This window comes from Eurosta solidaginis, chromosome 3 (assembly GCF_040869045.1).
Source record: "Eurosta solidaginis isolate ZX-2024a chromosome 3, ASM4086904v1, whole genome shotgun sequence".
NCBI classification, from domain to species: Eukaryota; Metazoa; Arthropoda; class Insecta; order Diptera; family Tephritidae; genus Eurosta; species Eurosta solidaginis.
The window spans coordinates 263,914,164-263,934,195 of NC_090321.1; the positions used below are offsets into that span (position 1 = coordinate 263,914,164).

General features: G+C 44.0%; 2 protein-coding genes across 3 annotated transcripts in view; one reads left to right on the forward strand and one right to left on the reverse strand.

The window, feature by feature from the left end:
- Positions 1-5,097, reverse strand: part of Rme-8 (receptor mediated endocytosis 8) — a 73,706-nt gene extending 68,609 nt beyond the window's left edge. For both annotated transcript variants that reach the window (XM_067776238.1, XM_067776237.1), the window contains exons 1-3: positions 4,942-5,097; positions 4,109-4,441; positions 3,904-4,044 (exon numbers count right to left, since the gene is read on the reverse strand). In XM_067776238.1, the coding sequence (XP_067632339.1) occupies positions 3,904-4,044; positions 4,109-4,300 (333 nt within the window). In that variant the 5' untranslated portion in view covers positions 4,301-4,441; positions 4,942-5,097. The remainder of the gene's footprint in view (positions 1-3,903; positions 4,045-4,108; positions 4,442-4,941) is intronic.
- Positions 5,098-5,748: 651 nt separating this feature from the next.
- On the forward strand, positions 5,749-9,910 carry Cdk5 (Cyclin-dependent kinase 5). Its single transcript, XM_067778208.1, has 4 exons — positions 5,749-6,012; positions 6,096-6,363; positions 6,427-6,711; positions 8,133-9,910. Exons 1-4 carry the CDS (start codon positions 5,845-5,847, stop codon positions 8,291-8,293), a joined length of 882 nt encoding a protein of 293 aa, XP_067634309.1. The 5' UTR covers positions 5,749-5,844; the 3' UTR covers positions 8,294-9,910.
- Positions 9,911-20,032: the final 10,122 nt, after the last annotated feature.

Consider the following 20,032-nt stretch of genomic DNA (forward strand, 5'->3'; position numbering starts at 1 on the left):
CCACATACAAAGCAATTAGCCAGCCGATTACGTGCTACGCGTCACCCATATGGTCGCCAAGCCTAAAATCCACCCACTGGAAGAAACTACAGGCCTGCCAAAATACTGCTCTCAGAATCGCCACGGGCTGTCTTCTTATGTCCCCAGAACACCATCTGCATAATGAGGCGAGAATACTCCCCATCAGGGAGAGAAATGAGATGCTGACCAAACAGTTTCTGTTGAATACCCAGAAACCTGGGCATCCCAACAGACATCTGATTGACGAACCAGCACCGCCTAGGGGCCTAAGGAGTCATCTCCGTAAGCATTTTGAGGAAATACGGCACCTGAGAACCCAGCCGTATGAAGCGGGAAAACACAAGCAGGTCCTTGGTGAACTCCATAGACAGGCGTCGGACCTTTATGTCGGGAATTGCCCGGTGAATCCAGTACTTGAACAAAAATATCCAGAACTCGCAGAAGAGGAACGCATACTCCCCAGGGAAACGCGTGTCACTCTTGCTCAACTTCGTTCTGGATACTGTAACAGGTTAAACTCTTACCTATCCAGAATCAACCCCGACATACAAAATGTATGCCCTGCTTGCAATGTGTCCCCACATGACACCAACCATCTCTTTAATTGTAATGTGCAACCAACGCCTCTAACACTCCTTTCCTTATGGTCCACCCCTGTTGAAACGGCAAGTTTCCTTGGACTCCCGTTAGAGGATATTGATGACAATTTGTGATCGGTCGCGCCTATTAGGTGGGGCGAGCATTGCTACAACAACAACAACAACATGGACCAAAGTTTACCTACACCGGTAGAGAGGTTACAACCTCTTAGGTGCTCTTCCCATTTCGCCCGCTTGTGTTCGTCCACAAGCAATCTGATGCGTTGGTTTATATCCCTTATTTGGGGGTCGCCTTGATCAAGCTGTCCTATAAGGTCGCGTTCCCTCGCTAAGCTCGCGGCCTCCGCCGGGAAGTGGGGCCGGATTTCGGGAATTCTCCCGGCGGGAATGAAATGTGCCGAGGCGGATTCAATGACCTTACGGAAGGCACGCTCCCTTGGCGGGCATCAGTCGGGATAGGGAGGGCAGCAAAGCTGCTGTCTGTTGCAGATTTATATTCTTCCCACTTTCCTTTTTTGAAGTTTATGAAAGTGCGTTTTTCGGTGACGATGAAGTCGGCGATACGCTCGAACGAAATAAGTATGGGCAGGTGGTCGGATGCCAATGTTACCATCGGCTGCCAGTTGATGCAGTTTACGAGTTCTGCGCTCACGATTGAGATATCTGGCGAGCTATGACAGCTTCCTACCATACGTGTGGGGGCGTCTCCGTTTATTGTGCAGAACGCCTTTTCTTCTATTTGAACCGCCAACATCTCACCCCTACTGTCCGCCCGCAAGTTTGAATGCCATAGGTCGTGATGGGCATTGAAATCGCCTAAGATAATGCTATTGTTGCCAGTGAGTAAGGCCTCGATATTAGGGCGGTATCCACTGGGGCAACAGGTGACAGGAGGGATGTAGATGTTGATGATTTCTAGATTTGCATCGCCTGACCGGACAGATAGGCCTTGACGTTCTAAGACATTGTCCCTGCGGTCGATGCCAGGATCAAATATATAATATTGCACAGAGTGGTGTATAATAAACGCGAGGCCGCCTCCATTTCCGCTCTCGCGGTCTTTCCTGTGGACATTATACCCAGAGCAGGTCTGCAATGCAATGCAAATGCAGAGTCTTGAAGCGCAGCAATGTCGATGTTGTGCCGCTTCATGAAATCGACTATCTCCGTAATCTTCCCAGTTAGTCCATTACAGTTTAACTGCAGAATTCTGAAGTGCATGAGGGGTGACGCCGCCACTCTAGGGGTAAGTGACGGGTGACTACGCCTAGGTTGTGGAAGGCCAGGACGCAATTGCTGTTGTGGTCTTGGGACTGGGCGCCCTTGAGCAAGCATTGGGGTACTCGGATGATTTGGGTTTGCGACCTGGCAACATGGCGCGATGAAACCCGTCGAGGGGTTGCCGTCGCGGAGACCAGAACATCTAGGAAAGTGGCACCACCCAAGGCAGGAGCTGCATTGAGCGGATGTCGCAAACCTATATATTCTGTGCTGGCAGACGGTGCAAACGGAGGTAGGGACTAAAAGTCTGTTTCCCTGACCTGCACGATTGCTGCCAGAAAAGATGGGGGGGGGAAGAAGACGGGGGCAGGGGCTGATGCTCAGCATTGCTACCAGCTCTACTACGAAGGTAGTAGTTATGAGTGGTATCAGCTGTTTGAGTTGTTGGCGCCGTGGGGCGCGAGCAGCAGCGGGTGCTTGTTGTGGCTTGCTGAGCAGCGAGGCTGCTGGAAGGTAGTGGGGGCGCTTAGGCGTAGACTACGGGACGCCCTTGGGCGTGAGCAGCAAGGAGCCACAAAAGATTTATAAAAGTTACGTGGACGTCGGGTTTTGGGATCAAGCCCAGAACAACCTGTCCAATGCAACCATCCCTTGCACGAGACTCACTGAACAGAGTATGACCGTCCTAAAAAGATTCTTTTCTGGCAAATGCAGCAAAACCATTTCTCAGGACCGGGGTCAGGAGACGGACCCGGATTGGGTTCGATACCTTCCCGGAGTAAGAGAATATGTAGCAGCCCTGCTGCAAGGAGCTGCTGGGAGGATGACAATTTGTGGGAGGGACGAAACAAATTAAATGGGGTCACACTGAAATGACAGTCCTTGGTCGGGAAAAATCCCGAGTCGCTCCGGTACATAAAACCGACTGCCTTGGCAAGCGCCCCTCTCGTCGGGCCTGGTTACATGTATCTGAATTTCATTTCCTAATCAGTTAGCTTTTAGGGATAATGCTGTAAAGGCAGATAGATGCCTCTATCCCTTCAGCCATGTGAATGCACCGCTGCGCGCATTGCAATTTGCCTTTAAGTATTTAATTTTTGTTGTTATTTCTTTTACACACAATTAGGTACATATGTATATACTATTTCCGAACCATTTTCGGAAGATTATTGGGCATTATTTAGGTATAATTTCGGGGCAGCTTCCAAATTATTTCCGAACATTTCGAAGCCCCTTTTAGGACCGTTACTTGATCACTTCGAGATGAGTTTCGGAACATTTCTGCGAAACGAAGCCAAAACTGTCCGAAATAGTCTCGAAATGATTCTAGAGTTTTCCCGAAATGATGAATAAAGCAATCTTCAAGAGATCCTGTAACAGTCGTCACGGGTAGGTGAGGTTGACAATTGGGCTGGATACGCTGAAAAATACCTTGGCAACCCTTGAAAGGGTTGCGCTCACAACCCCTTGAATCAATTTGGTATTTTAGTCGCCTCTTATGTTAGGTATACCTGTCGTGAAAAATAATAAATTTATATTTTAATAGTGGTATTTGTTATGTTCCGATTTCGTGCCGTTAGGTTTGTGGTTTCTCGAAATCCATATCTATCTCCTTGAATTCCGAGGAGTTTTGTAGCGCAACCCCCTCCGTAAGTTGCCAGCGTAATTTATAGCTTCTCAAATCCAATTGTCAACCTCACATTCTCGTGGCGAATAATGTTTATTAAGCAGGTGTGGTTCTGGCCACCCCAAGTTCCGCAAGAAACAAGAATGTTGATGACCTTTTTTATTTAACGTGGTAATATCAAGCCGTTCCCGGAATGATTGGACTAGTACCTTATTGGTGCTACTTTCCGCTACGTACTGGATCAATAACCGGCAAAGGACCAACAACATCGATCAAAGGAAATTATTTTAAAACGTTCTTGGTACTAGAATAGTACAGCTGAGTATAATAACGTGCATACATATGAACATAAACATACATAAATGCGTAATAAATAAAACAAATGGGCGTGCACAAGTTAAGTACTACACAACCAATTCACTAATAACATCTTACTTGTGAATTTTTAGGCTTATCAGCAAACTCTTTATAATATTTTAATATCGAACAAAGTATGTCATTGCGATATTCGGATGAAAAGCGCATAGAATCGACGCGTTTCTCCTTTTTTATTGATAACAAAAACTCATTGGGTATCTGTAACAAATAAATCAATTTTTCATTATACAAATTTGTATGAAAATATTAGTTTTAAACTTACATTTGAAGTTTTATTGGGTGCCGCCGAAACAATATCTGAATATGTCCAACGATTTGTTAAATCAAACTTATCTGGATTATATGTGGATATTCCAACCGTGCCAATAGCTAATATACGCTTATATTTTCCCTTCCAAGAGTGCTTTGTCACCAAAAAGCATTCCAGATCTACATTATCCTTTGGCGGCACCATTTTGAAATGCTAACGTTTTACACAAAACAAGTGCACAATGTTGAGAGGAAAAACGTTTGTATTTTGTCAATGTGTACCCAGCGTTTTTATAGTTGCTTCCTAGGGTGCCTTTTGATATCAAATTGATAATTAACTGATGACCTGCGAAAAAAAAAAAAAATTCATAGAATTACTATAAGATGAGCAATCAAAACTTTACAAGCAAACAATTATTTATTTTCTGGTGAATTTCGCTGTTTTTATCAACGTTGACTAATGCTTGAACATTTGTTGTATTTTTTTTTTTTTTTTTTTTGTTATATGTTTGGGCACTTTGCATTTGCTATGCTTTGGTTAATTGAGAGTTATCTGTAGCAACAAAGGCTATCATAATCAAACGTATATGCCGCGATACTCCAAAAAGGAGTAATATATGAACACATATACATAAATGCAGAACATTAACTTTGGAGAACAGCGGCAACGATAATGACAATTGTGTTGTTGACAATCTCATCGATTGTATGTGCTCATTGAGCTGATTGAGCCAACAAGACATCGTCTCCGACTTGAGCAAGACTGCTATGGAAAAACAGCGCGATCAACAGCATCTCATGCCGCTGCAGTTGCTGATAGTTCACATTTGCACTTTATTTTCTTACTTTTTCGTTAAGTTAATACATTTTCAAATTTGTTAAACGTAACATAAATATTTAAAGTAACTATTTATATATGTTTTCTCGCGAAAAACATAAAAATCATTGTACATTTGATTGGATTTCTTCTCTTCACAGAAAATCCTTAGTCACAACAGATATTTCACAATTGACATTTGAATGACAGTACTGCGAATGTATAAAAGCAAATATTAAAAAATGCGCACAGTTTTCAAACACTACAATGTTTTAGTACACATAAAGAGCTAATTAAACTCCCTTAACCCTAACGCCATAGTCGTAACCATACCCATATCCATAACCATCTCCAAAGTGATCGATTAATGGTGCCTTAACCTAAAAATCGTGAAATTTTCAGAAAAATGAAAAAAAACGCAAAAAATTACAACCGTTCCACAAAAAATAAGTCTCTTAGTCATAACGTATCCAAAACAATGCATACAATCTGCAAAAAGTTATTAAATTCACCAACTCAAATATTTTTAGGTTATGGATATGGCGAGAAACCAAAACCAATTGGTTGGCTATGGAATGGTTATGGCGTTAGCGTTATGGTATGGCACCATTAATCGATTACATTGATTTCCATAAGGTAGGTTCGATCAGCTGTTTTATCTGGTTATGGTTTTATGGTTATAAGTCGCCATTAATTGGTCTTTCATATATTAGATATGTGGGAAACCACTATGTACTATGACCACCTCTAACTACCGTTTACATATATCTATTCGTTTTCCAACATTGGCCTCTTATCAGCATCTAGTACAAAAAATTTTCTTTGCTCTACAGCACTGCCGTGTAGTTCTAAAACTTTTGCAAATTTTTGACAACACCGGAATTTGTAAATTGCTTTGTAGACGTTCTTTTTGTGATTGTTGTTTGGTTAAAATGCAAAAATATGAAAAATTGGAGAAAATTGGCGAGGGTACTTATGGTACTGTATTTAAGGGACGTAATCGTGAGACAATGGAAATTGTGGCATTAAAACGGGTGCGCTTAGACGAAGACGATGAGGGAGTACCCAGTTCAGCACTTAGAGAAATATGCCTCTTGAAGGTGCGTGCGAGGATCGTTAATTCATACAGTATTATTTCAACCTTATGAAATTTGCAATTGCTTATAATTTGTTATATTTACAGGAACTCAAGCATAAAAACATTGTGCGGCTCTATGATGTATTGCATTCGGACAAAAAACTTACGCTTGTTTTTGAACATTGCGATCAGGACCTGAAAAAATACTTTGATAGTTTGAATGGAGAAATCGATATGGCCGTATGTCGCAGCTTCATGTTACAACTATTACGCGGACTTGCCTTCTGTCACAGTCACAATGTACTCCATAGGGACTTGAAACCACAAAATTTATTGATAAACAAAAATGGAGAGCTTAAGTTAGCTGATTTTGGTAAATAAAGTAAAACAAAATCTACCCTAGAAATCGATTGCTCAATTATATTTTGCGTCATAGGACTTGCTCGTGCTTTTGGCATTCCAGTAAAGTGTTACTCCGCTGAAGTGGTCACATTGTGGTATAGACCGCCAGATGTCCTTTTCGGTGCAAAATTATATACAACTAGTATTGATATGTGGTCAGCTGGTTGCATATTCGCTGAACTTGCCGATGCTGGGCGTCCACTCTTCCCTGGCTCAGATGTTTTAGATCAACTTATGAAAATCTTCCGTGTACTTGGTACTCCAAACGAAGAATCTTGGCCAGGTGTAACTCATTTGGCTGACTATGTAGCGCTTCCATGTAAGTACATTTACAAATATAAAACAGAAATTATTGATTATTTTGTTTATACCCAATATTCTTAGTTAAGTGGTTTTATAAATGTCTACTTAGAGTTAATCCTTATTAACATCAATAATCGCTTTAAGAAGTCGTATATTAGTATTTGAACTTAGTTCAGTTAAAGTACCTCGCCGGTCTTTATGTGAATTGCTCTTATGATGAAGCTCCGCCTGTTCAACTGGTACGTCGCCTTAATATACAATTATTATTGGTCACTGTTTACCGATAATTTGAAAACTTTTTTTATGTTGTGAGCCACCGCAGTTGTATTTTTACATGCTCAAGAGCTAAATGTAAGCCGCAAGTTTAAGTTGGCTGATCACTGCAGTGTATTCCAAGCAGAAGTTGCTGCGATTAAGGATGTGGTGGATGAAATTCTATCCGGTGCTACTATGGTTAGGGAATTTAACATCTACTCTGATAGCCAAGCCGCTATCAAGGCCTTGAGCTCAACTACAGTGCGATCGAGGGTGGTCTGGGAGTGTCTGACTTCGCTTGCGATTGCATCGAATTATTTTAAAATTAAGATTATCTGGGCCATAGTGATATCCCGGATAACTGTCAAGCGGATCTCTTAGCCGGCATCGGTACATCTGAACCGGATGAAGATGGCTGTAGGGATTTCGGGATTACGCTGGCCACCTGTGGATTGCTCCTCCATAGCTGGGCCTCGAGTCAGCTCAGCAAACGTTGGGCGGACACCATGTCTTGCAGGGTAGCAAGATCTTTCTGGCCGAAAGTGGATGGCAGGTCTGCTGAAATAATTGGGTTCACTAAGGCTCACCTATCAATGGTCATTGGGATTCTGACAGGGCACTGCCCATGGGTATCCATGCGATACGTCTCAATATACTGGAAGCTCCATCCTGCTGCAGCTGTATGGAGGATGAATCACCAAATCACTTTATGCTTCATTGCCCAGCTTTTGCCAGAACTAGGCGAAAGTACTTCGGTCGCGACTCACTTGGATCTCCCGAGGATTTATCCAAAGTTGAGATCGGTATCATTCGGAGCTTTATCGTTGATACCCAACGATTCTCTGAGTAGCTATATCTATGTTACCGTTATTTTATTGCATGTGGTATCACAAGGGACCTTCATGTTGTCCAAGTGAACCTAAGGTCTAGCAGCATATGTATGGCATAGGTCTTAGAAAGCTTCTAGTATTTGCCAAGAGGACGGAGTTATGTTATAACATACGTCCTGGTTTTAGATAGGGTTTTTCAGTTTGGTCTTTAAACAAATTTGTGGTAACACTATGGGATAATTCAGTCTATGTGAGGTCCTCACGGACTGGCCAGTGCAACCTAACCTAGTCTAACCTATTATTGTCTTCACGTGTTTCATCTATGTATATACAAATTACCATTATTTTTCAGCCTTTCCGCCTATCACGTCATGGAGCCAAATTGTGCCCCGTCTAAATTCTAAGGGTCGCGACTTGCTACAAAAGTTATTGGTTTGCAGGCCAAATCAACGCATTAGCGCGGAACAGGCAATGCAACATCCTTACTTCACTGAAAGCTCATCCAATCATTGAAGAACTACTTCGTATACGATAAATATATATAAATATAAATAAGTATATTTAATTATTTAATTTATGTTGCTGTAACAGCTTATAATTGATAAAATTAAAATTAATTAGCTCTTAAGGATTGTCGATAAGTAGTTATGCTATGGAATAAAAATAGCCTGCGATTATGTGTAGGCTACCGTTTATATATAAGATATTTTATAAAATTCGGAAGAAGAAAACGTAAGAAAAATCTTAAATGTCAGCGTTAATTTAAGTATTTTATGTGCATAATATTTTAAATATATATTTATTTATTAAGAAATTATTCCATCAAAGTAAACCAAATATACGCGGCTGTATGTGTTTTTTTTTTTTTTTTAATTTTAATGTTTGCATTCAGATTTAGGTTTAAATGTTATATTGTATCTGTATATATCTCATTTAGCATTAAAATGAACGTATTAAAGTAATTCGATTATTATTATTATTATTATTTATTATTACGGCGTTTTAAGCCTAAAACTTAGATTATTACAAATTATAAATACATTTTAATTATAATAGTATTTCTAGCGTTTGGGGTGTCGGAATGCATGAGATTCCGATCAGCACGGGAACTGGTGGTCCCAACGGGCGAGTTTTGGAGTCATCTCATTGGGAGGTTGGAAATACGTGTTCACAATCCTGCCCTACTCCAAGACGTATGATTACACTTTTATTATGCGTGCTGTCGGAATGAATTTGATTCCGGTCAACCCAAAAGCCAGCTGCTCAGCAGAATGAGCCACTCTTATCGGACGGTTGGAAAGGACGTGTTTCCAATCCTCCCTGTACCAGCTTTTTAATTAATTATAATATATCATTGTTGTAGGAGTATACGTGATTCACATGAACTGTTTGTCTGGGGCGATATTTTCAGGAATTCTTTCCCAATTTGATTGCGAGCGATATATGTTTTTGCCCTGATACATAAGGTTCCTCTGTGTCTATTTGGATTGCCATGTACGCTCAAGGATCAGTAACATGAAATACAGATACAAAATATTTTATCTTATTGGAATGGTTTTGCAATATTCTAATAAACTTTTTTTGAAGGTGTTTAAGTTTTCACAATTTTTAACATGATTAGGTAGTTCATTAAAACATTTCAGGCCTTTGTAAAATATATTTTGCTTGTCCATTTCTGTTTTGAGAAGAGGTAATCTAAAATTTTTATTTTCCCTGATTATGTAAGAATGGGTTTCATTCACATAAACAAGTTTTTCTCTTAGGTAGGCTGGTAATTTACCATGCTTGATATAAAATACAAATTTCATACTATGGTAAAATATCAACTGTTTCACACTCAACCAGTTTAGTGCATCAAGCATACTCTTTATGGAAGTGTCGTACCTCACTTTCAATATAAATCTCATAGCTTTGTTTTGCATAATTACATACATTTAAAATATACGCGATATTGATATTACAGCTCCTCCAAGCAGGAGCATTTATGATCTTTTGTAGGAAAGGCTCTGAAATTTTCAAAAAGAGTATACCGCCATAATTGTATTTGAATAAATCATAGTTCGTACGTAGTTTTATTATGCTTATCTAATATCTAATCTAATATATCTAATAAATATTATAAATGGGAAAGTTTGGATGTTTGGATGTTTAGATGTTTGGATGTTTGTCTTTGTGACTCAATAACGCAAGAACGGCTGGACCGATTTGGATGAAATTTTGCACACATATAGCCAATAGTCTAGAAGGATCTACTAGCTATATATTTTTCAAAAGGGGCGTGGTCCCCGCCCCCTAGGAACAGTTATAATTTAATTATTATATTTTTTCGTCTTTGCGACTGAATCACGCCAGAATGGCTACACGGATTTTGATGAAATTTGGGACACAGACAGTAGTCTACTAGAGAAATTTTTTTCGACCATGGAAAGAGGGGTGGGGGTCCCACGACCCTTCGAGAAATTATTTTTCATAATTTTTACACATTATAACTTTACGTATACTGGCCTTCACCAATATCACAGACTCAAGGGGTCAAATAAGTCGAGGGCTTACAAAGTAAGCAGTGACACCCTCCGCCCGCCCCCTTTATCTCCCCCTCTGGTGTAAAATCCATAAATTGTTATAACTCAATCTAAATTTTCTCCTAAATCAATAGTTTTTGGTATCTGGTACATACAGAACGAGATCTAGGCAATTTTGGAGGAACGATCGGTGGTCCTCTCCTCTACTCCCGCCATCCGCCCTCCATCAATTGTTTTTATTAGCAGCTTTTATTAGCTTTACCTGTATGTTTCTATCTAACTTTTTATTCGCTCCAATGCGCCTGCTGCCTTATTAACATGGTTTTATAATTAGCTTCACCTTATTTGTAATCCCGTAAGGGTCATATCGAGACCCTTCCGGGATCATTTCTGGATGGTTTTCGCGATCGGTCCGGGATTACGCCGGGGTAATTTCGGGACTTTTTCGGGACTATTTCGGGATCATTTTGGGACCCTTCCAGGATCATTTCTGTATAGTTTACGGGATCCGTCCGGGATCCCGTCGGGGTTATTTTGAAACATTTTCGGGACTATTCCGGAATCATTTTGGGACTATTTCGCGATCATTTGGGGACCCTTCCGGCATCATTTCTGGATGGTTTTCGGGATCCGTGCGGGATCTCGTCGGGGTCATATGGGGACTTTTTCGGGATCATTTGAGGGCTCTTCCGGCATAATTTCTGGATGGTTTTCGTGATCCGTCCGGGATATCGTCGGGGTCATTTGGGGACTTTTTCGGGATTATTTGGGGGCTCTTCCGGCATCATTTCTGGATGGTTTTCGGGATCCGTCCGGGATCTCGTCGGGGTCATTTGGGGACTTTTTCGGGATCATTTTGGGGCTCATCCGGCATCATTTCTGGATGGTTTTCGGGATCCGTCCGGGATCCCGTCGGGGTCATTTCGGGACTTTTTCGCGACTAATACGGGATCATTTGGGAACCCTTTCGGCATCATTTCTGGATGGTTTTCGGGATCCGTCCGGGATCCCGTCGGGGTCATTTCGGGACTTTTTCGCGACTAATACGGGATCATTTGGGAACCCTTTCGGCATCATTTCTGGATGGTTTTTGGGATCCGTCCGGGATCCCATTAGGGTAATTTCGGGACTATTAGGGGATCATTTGGGAACCTTTCCGGCATCATTTCTGGATAATTTTCGGGATCCGTCCGGGATGCCGACGAGGTCATTTCGGGACTATTTCGCGATCATTTGGGATACCTACCGGCATCATTTCTGGATGGTTTTTGGGATTCGTCCGGGATCCCGTCGTGGTCCTTTCGGGACTTTTTTTCGACTAATACGGGATCATTTGCGGACCCTTTCGGCATCATTTCTGGATAGTTGTCGGGATCCCGTCACGGTCATTTCGGGACTATTAGGGGATCATTTGAGGACCTTTCCGGCATCATTTCTGTATTGTTTTCGGAATCCTTTCGGGATCCTGTCAGGGTCATTTTGTGACTTTTTTGGGGCTAATACGGGATCATTTGGGGATCCTCTAGGGGTCGTTTCGTGACTTTTTCTGTTTTATTTCGGGATCATTTGGGGACCCTTCCGGCATAATTTTTTGATGGTTTGCCGGATCCATCAGGGTCATTTGGGGACCCTTCTGAGATCATTTCTGGATCCGTCCGGGATGCCGTAGGAGCCATTTCGGGATTTTTTGTTACTTTTCCGGGATAGTTTTTGGACCCTTCCGGGATCATTTCTGGATCTGTGCGGGATCCCATCTGGGTAATTTCCGGACTATTTCGGGATCATTTTGGGATCCTTCCGGAATCATTTCTCCCTCGGAGCCATTTCGGAACCTTTTCTGGAGTATGTCGGGGTCATTTGGGGACTTTTTCGGGATCATTTGGGGCTCTTCCGGCATCATTTCTGGATGGTTTTCGGGATCCGTGCGGGATCTCGTCGGGGTCATTTGGGGACTTTTTCGGGATCATTTGGGGGCTCTTCCGGCATCATTTCTGGATGGTTTTCGGGATCCGTCCGGCATGTCGTCGGGGTCATTTGGGGACTTTTTCGGGATCATTTGGGGGCTCTTCCGGCATCATTTCTGGATGGTTTTCGGGATCCGTCCGGGATCCCATCAGGGTAATTTCGGGACTATTAGGGGATCATTTGTGGACCTTTCCGGCATCATTTCTGGATAATTTTCGGTATCCGTCCGGGATGCCGACGAGGTCATTTCGGGATTATTTCGGGTTCATTTGGGATACCTACCGGCATCATTTCTGGATGGTTTTTGGGATTCGTCCGGGATCCCGTCGGGGTCATTTCGGAACTTTTTCTCGACTAATACGGGATCATTTGCGGGCCCTTTCGGCATCATTTCTAGATAGTTGTCGGGATCCGTTCGGGATCCCGTCAGGGTCATTTCGGGGCTTTTTCGGGATCATTTAAGGATGGCTTTCAGGATTCGTCCGGGAACCCGTCACGGTAATTTCTGGACTTTTCCGAGACTATTTCGGGATCATTTTGGGACCTTCCCAAGATCATTTCTGGATGGATTTCGGGATTTGTCCGGGATGCCCTCAGGGTCATTTTGGGACTATTAGGTGAGCATTTGAGGACCGTTCCGGCATCACTTCTGGATGGTTTTCGGTATCCGTTCAGATTCCCGTCGGAATAATTGCGGGACTTTTTCGGGATCATTGGGGTCCCTTCCAAAATCATTTCTGGATGGTTTTTAGGATTCGTCCGGCATCCCGTCGGGGTCATTTCGGGACTTTTTCTCGACTAATACGGGATCATTTGCGGGCCCTTTCGGTATCATTTCTGGATAGTTGTCGGGATCTGTTCGGGATCCCGTCAGGGTCTTTTCGGAACTATTGGGAGATCATTTGAGGACCTTTCCGGCATCATTTGTGGTTAGTTTTCGGGATCCTTTCCGGGTCCCATCAGGGTCATTTCGGGACTTTTTCGGCATCATTTAAGATTGGTTTTCAGGATTCGTCCGGTATCCGTCAGGGTAATTTCTGGACTTTTCCCAGACTATTTCGGGATAATTTTGGGACCCTCCCAAGATCATTTCTGGATGGATTTCGGGATCTGTCCGGGATGCCGTCAGGGTCATTTTGGGACTATTAGGTGATCATTTGAGGACCTTTTCGGCATCACTTCTGGATGGTTTTCGGTATCCGCTCAGGATCCCGTCGGAATTATTGCGGGCCTTTTTCGGGATCATTTGGTGTCCCTTCCGGCATCATTTCTGGCTGGTTTTTGGGATTCGTCCGGCATCCCGTCGGGTTCATTTCGGGACTTTTTCTCGACTAATACGGGATCATTTGCGGGCCCTTTCGGCATCATTTCTAGATAGTTGTCGGGATCCGTTCGGGATCCCGTCAGGGTCTTTTCGGAACTATTAGGTGATCATTTGAGGACATTTCCGGCATCATTTCTGGATAGTTTTCGGGATCCTTTCGGGGTCCAGTCAGGGTCATTTCGGGACTTTTTCGGGATCATTTATTTATTTATTTATTTGTATTTTATTTATTTGTATTTATTTAGAGATGGCTTTCAGGATTCGTCCGGGAACCCGTCATCGTAATTTCTGAACTTTTCCGAGACTATTTCGGGATAATTTTGGGACCTTCCCAAGATCATTTCTGGATGGATTTTGGGATCAGTACGGGATGCCGTCAGGGTCATTTTGGTATTAGGTGATCATTTGAGGACCTTTCCGGCATCACTTCTGGATGGTTATCGGTATCCGATCAGGATCCCCTCGGAATCATTGCGGGACTTTTTCGGGATCATTGGATGGATTTCGGGATCTGTCCGGGATCCCGTCAGGGTCATTTAGGGGTGCGTTCGAGATCCCGTCAGGGTCATTTCGGGACTTCTTCGGGAATATATCGGGATCATTTCTGGATTGTTTATGGGATCCGTCCATGACCCCTTAAGGGTCATTTCGGGACTATTAGGTGATCATTTGAGGACCTTTCCGGCGTCACTTCTGGATGATTTTCGGTATCCGTTCGGGATCCCGTCGGAATCAATGCGGGACTTTTACGGAATCATTTGGGATTCCTTCCGGCATCATTTCTGGATGGTTTTCGGGATTTGTCCGGGATCCCGTCGGGGTTATTTCGGGACCTTTTCGGGGCTAATACGGGATCATTTGGGGATCCTCTAGGGGTCGTTTCGTGACTTTTTCTGTATTATTTCGGGATCATTTTGGGACCCTTTCGGCATAATTTCTTGATGGTTTGCCGGATCCATCAGGGTCATTTCGGGACCATTTTGGGATCATTTGGGGACCCTTCCGAGATCATTTCTGGATCCGTCCGGGATGCCGTAGGAGCCATTTCGGGATTTTTTGTTACTTTTCCGGGATAGTTTTTGCACCCTTCCGGGATCATTTCTGGATCTGTGCGGGATCCCATCTGGGTCAATTCCGGACTATTTCGGGATCATTTTGGAATCCTTCCGGAATCATTTCTGTATGGTTTTCGCGATCCATCGTGGATCCCCTCGGAGCCATTTCGGAACTTTTTCTGGAGTTAGTCGGGATAATTTAGGGACCCTTCCTGGATATTTTCTGGATGGTTTCTGAGATCCGTCCGGGAGCCCGTCAGGGTAATTTCGGAACTTTTTCGGGACTATTTCGGGATCAATTTGGTACCCTTCAGGCATCATTTCTGTGTGGTTATCTGGATAAGTCTAGAATCGTGTCGTTGTCATTTCGGGTTTTTTTGGGACTACTTCGGGAACTTTTGGAAACACTTCCGGGGCGTTTCTGGATGGTTTTCGGGATCCGTCCGCGATAGCGTCGGGGTCTTTTCGTGGCTTTTTCTGGATAATTTCGTTATCATTTTGGGATCCTATCAGGTTATCAGCTCATAAAGTTCTTTTTTTTACTCAATTACAAAAATAAAATGCATTAGACAGAAAAAAAATTTTAAACAGATAACTTTATAAGTAGGCTAACGTGAATAGCCCACATATTTCATTTTCTCCTTGCGGACGGGGCCGCGGGTAAAGGCTAGTATATATTATAAATGGCAAAGTTTGGATGTTTGGATGTTTAGATGTTTGGATGTTTGTCCAGACGTTTGTCTTTGTGACTCAATCACGCAAGAACGGCTGGACCGATTTGGATGAAATTTGGCACGCATATAGCCAATAGTCTAGAAGGATCTACTAGCTATATTTTTTTGAAAAGGGGGGAGGCCCCGCCCCCTAGGAACAGTTATAATTTAATTATTGTATTTTTTCGTCTTTGTGACTGAATCACGCCATAACGGCTACACTGATTTTGATGAAATTTGGGACACAGACAATAGTCTACTACCAAAATTTTTTTCGAACATGGAAAGGGGGGTGGGGTTCCCACGACCCCTTCGAACAATTACTTTTAAATTATTTTTACACATTATAACTTTACGTATACGGGCCTTCACCAATATTACAGACTCAATGGGTCAAATAAGTCGAGGGCATACAAAATGAGCTGTGACACCCTCCGCCCCCCCTCTCCCCCTTCTCCGCCCCTCTGGTGTAAAATCTATAAATTGTTATAACTCAATATACATTTTCTCCTAAATCAATAGTTTTTGGTATCTGGTACATACAGATCGAGATCTAAACAATTTTGGAAAAACGATCAGTGGTCCTCTCCTTCTCCTCACGCAATCCGCCCTCCTCCAATTGTTTTTATTAGCACGCTTTTATTAGCTTTACCTGTATGTTTCTATATAACTCCACATTCGCTCCAACGTGCCTGCTGTCTTATAAACATGGTTCTATAATTAGCTTCACCTTATTTGTAAACCCGTTAGGGTCATATCGAGACCCTTCCGGGATCATTTCTGGATGGTTTTCGGGATCCGTCCGGGATCCCGCCGGGTTCATTTCGGGACTTATTCGGGACTATTTCGGGATCATTTTGGGACCCTTCCGGCATAATTTCTTTATAGTTTTCGGGATCCGTCCGGGATCCCGTCGGGGTTATTTTGGAACATTTTCGGGACTATTCTGGGATAATTTCGGAACTATTTCGCGATTATTTGGGGACCCTTCCGGCATCATTTGTGGATGGGTTTCGGGATCCGTCCGGCATCCTGTCGGGGTATTTTCGGGATAATTTGCGTACCTTTGAGAGATAAATTCTTTACGGTTTCCGGGATCACTACGGGACTTTCGGGGTCATTTTGGGTCCCTTCCGTAATCATTCCTGGATGGTGTTAGGGATCCGTCCGGGATCCCGTCGGGGCCATTTCGGGGCTATTTCGGGATCATTAGGGGTATCTTCCGGCATCATTTCTGGATGGTTTTCGGGATCCGTCCGGGATCCCGTCGATGTAATTTCGTGACTATTACGGCATCATTTGGGGTACCTTCCGGCATCATTTCTAGATGGTTTTCGGGATCTCGTCGGGGTCATTTCGGGACCATTTGGGGTCCCTTCCGGCATCATCTCTGGATGGGATCAGTCCGGGATCCTGTCGGGGTCATTTTGGGACTTTTGCGGGATCATATGGGGTCTCTTCCGGCATCATTTCTGGATGATTTTCGGGATCCCGTCGATGTCATTTCGGGACTATTTCGGCATCATTTGGGGTACACTCCGGCATCATTTCTCGATGGTTTTCGGGATCCGTCCGGTATCCCGTCGGGGTCATTTCGGAACTTTTTCTCGACTAATACAGGATCATTTGGGGAACCTTTCGGCATCATTTCTGGATGGTTTAGGGGATCCGTCCGGGATCCCGTCGGCGTCATTTCGAGACTATTGGGTGATCTTTTGAGGACCTTTCCGGCATCATTTTTGGATGGTTTTCGGGATCCGTCCGGGATCCTGTCGGGGTAATTTTGGGACTTTTGCGGGATCATTTGGGGTGTCTTCCGGCATCATTTATGGATGGTTTTCGGGATCCGTCCGGGATATCGTTAGGGTCATTTCAGGACTATTATTTGGGGATCATTTGGGAACCTTTAGGGCATCATTTCTGGATAGTTTGCGGGATTCCTCGTGGATCCCTTCAGGGTCATTTCGGGACTATTTTTGGATCATTTTGGGGTATCCACCAGCGTCATTTCTTGATGGTTTTCGGTATTCGTCTGGGATCCCGTCGGGGTCTTTTCAGGATTCTTTCGGGATCCGTCCGTGATCCCGACAGGGTCATTTCGGGACTATTTCGGGATTATTTGGGGTACCTACCGGCATCATTTCTGGTTGGTTATCGGGATCCGTCTGGGATCCCATCGGGGCCAATTCGGGACTTTTTCTGGACCATTTGATGTCCCTTCCGGCATCATTTGGTCAATGGGTCAAATAAGTCGAGGGCTTACAAAATGAGCAGTAATACACCCCCCCCCCCCCTCCTTTCCCCCTCTCGGGCAAAATCTACAAATTGTTATAACTCAATGTAAATTTTCCCCTAAATCAATAATTTTTGGTATCTGGCTCATACAGATCGAGAGCTAAACAATTTTGGAAAAACGTTCAGTGGTACTCTCCTCCTCCCGCCATCCGCCCTCCTTCAATTGTTTTTATTAGCACGCTTTTATTAGCTTTACCTGTATGTTTCTTTGTAACTCTTCATTCGCTCCAACGCGCCTGCTGCCTTATTAACATGGTTTTATAATTATCTTCACCCTATTTGTATTCCCGTTAGGGTCATATCGAGACCCTTCCGGGATCATTTCTGGATGGTTTTCGGGATCCGTCCGCGATCCCGCCGGGGTCATTTCGGGACTTTTTCGGGCCTATTTCGGGATCATTTCGGGACTATTTCGCGATCATTTGGGGACCCTTCCGGCATCATTTCTGGATGGTTTCCGGGATCCGTTCGGGATCCCGTCATGGTAATTTCGGGACTATTTCGGGATCATTTGGAGTACCTTCCGGCATCATTTCTAGATGGTTTTCGGGATCCATCCGTGATCCCGTAGGGGTCAATTGGGGACTATTTTCTGTCCGGGTCATTACGGGACTTCTTCGCGACTAATACGGGAACATTTGGGGACCCGGCTTCATTTCTGGAAGGTTTTCGGGATCCCCTCAGGGCCATTTCGGGACAATTAGGGGATCATTTGAGGACCTTTCCGGCATCATTTCTGGATAGTTTTCGGGATCCCGACGGGGTCAATTCAGGACTTTTTCTCGACTAATACTGGATCATTTGGGAACCCTTTCGACATTATTTCTGGATGGTTTTCGGGATCCGTCCGGGATCCCATCAGGGCCATTTCGGGATCATTTGGGGTGCCTTCGGGCATCATTTCTCATGGTTTTCGGGATCCGTCCGGAATTCCGTCGGGGTCATTTCTAAACTTTTTCTCGACTGATACGGGATCATTTGGGGACCCTTTCGGCATCATTTCTGGATGGTTTTCGGGTTCCGTCCGGAATCCCATCGGGGTCATTTGGGGACTCTTACTCGACTAATATGGGATCATTTGGGGACCCTGTCGGCATCATTTCTCGATGTTTTTCGGGGTCCGCCCGGCATCCCGTCGGGGCCATTTCGGTACTATTTCGGGATCATTTGGGGTGTCTTACGGGATAATTTCTATATGGTTTTCGGGATCCGTCCGGGGTCCCGTCGGGGTTATTTCGGGACTTTTTCTCGACTAATACGGGATCATTTGGGGTACCTTCCGGCAACATTGCTAGATGGTTTTCGGGATCCGTCCGGGACCCGTCTTGGTAATTTCGGGACTATTTCGGGATCATTTGGAGTACCTTCCGCCATCATTTCTAGATGGTTTTCGGGATCCATCCGTGATCCCGTAGGGGTCAATTCGGGACTATTTTCCGTCCGGGTCATTACGGGACTACTTCGCGACTAATACGGGAACATTTGGGGACCCTTTCGGCTTCATTTCTGGATAGTTTTCGGGATCCATCCGGGATCCCGACGGGGTCATTTTGGGACTTTTTCTCGACTAATACGGGATCATTTGGGGACTCCTTCGGCATTATTTCTGGATGGTTTTCGGGATCCGTCCGGGATCTCATCAGGGCCATTTCGGGACTATTAGGGGATCATTTGGGGATCTTTCCGGCATCATTTCTGTATAGTGTTCGGGATCCCGTCGTGGTCGTTTCGTGACTTTCGGGATCATTTTGGGTCCCTTTCGGCATAATTTCTTGATGGTTTTCGGGATCCGTGAGGAATCCCGTCGGGGTCTTTTCGGCACTTTCTCGGGACTAATACGTGATAATTAGGGGAGCCTTTCAGCATCATTTCTAGATGGTTTTCTGGATCCGTAAGTGATCCTGTCAGGGTCATATCGCGACTGTTTCGGGTTTTCAGGATCCGTCCGGGATCCCGTCGGGGTTATTTCGAGACTTTTTATCGACTGGTATCGGATCATTTGGGGACCCTTTCGGCATAATTTCTCGATGGTTTTCGGGATCCGTCCGGAATTCCGTCGGGGTCATTTCTAAACTTTTTCTCGACTGATACGGGATCATTTGAGGACCCTTTCGGCATCATTTCTGGATGGTTTTCGGGCTCCGTCCGGAATCCCATCGGGGTCATTTGGGGACTATTTTCCGTCCGGGTCATTACGGGACTTCTTCGCGACTAATACGGAACATTTGGGGACCCTTTCGGCTTCATTTCTGGAAGGTTTTCGGGATCCCCTCAGTGCCATTTCGAGACAATTAGGGGATCATTTGAGGACCTTTCCGGCATAATTTCTGGATGGTATTTTCCGGCATCATTTCTGTATGGTTTTCAGGATCATTTGG

What these genes read in the sequence shown, in the direction of transcription:
- Cdk5 (XM_067778208.1), top strand. Translation starts at nt 5,845, where the DNA reads ATGCAAAAATATGAAAAATTGGAGAAAATTGGCGAGGGTACTTATGGT. An exon ending in GAGAAATATGCCTCTTGAAG is followed by an intron (nt 6,013 to 6,095) that starts GTGCGTGCGAGG and finishes TTATATTTACAG; the next exon opens with GAACTCAAGCATAAAAACAT. An exon ending in TGACTATGTAGCGCTTCCAT is followed by an intron (nt 6,712 to 8,132) that starts GTAAGTACATTT and finishes ATTATTTTTCAG; the next exon opens with CCTTTCCGCCTATCACGTCA.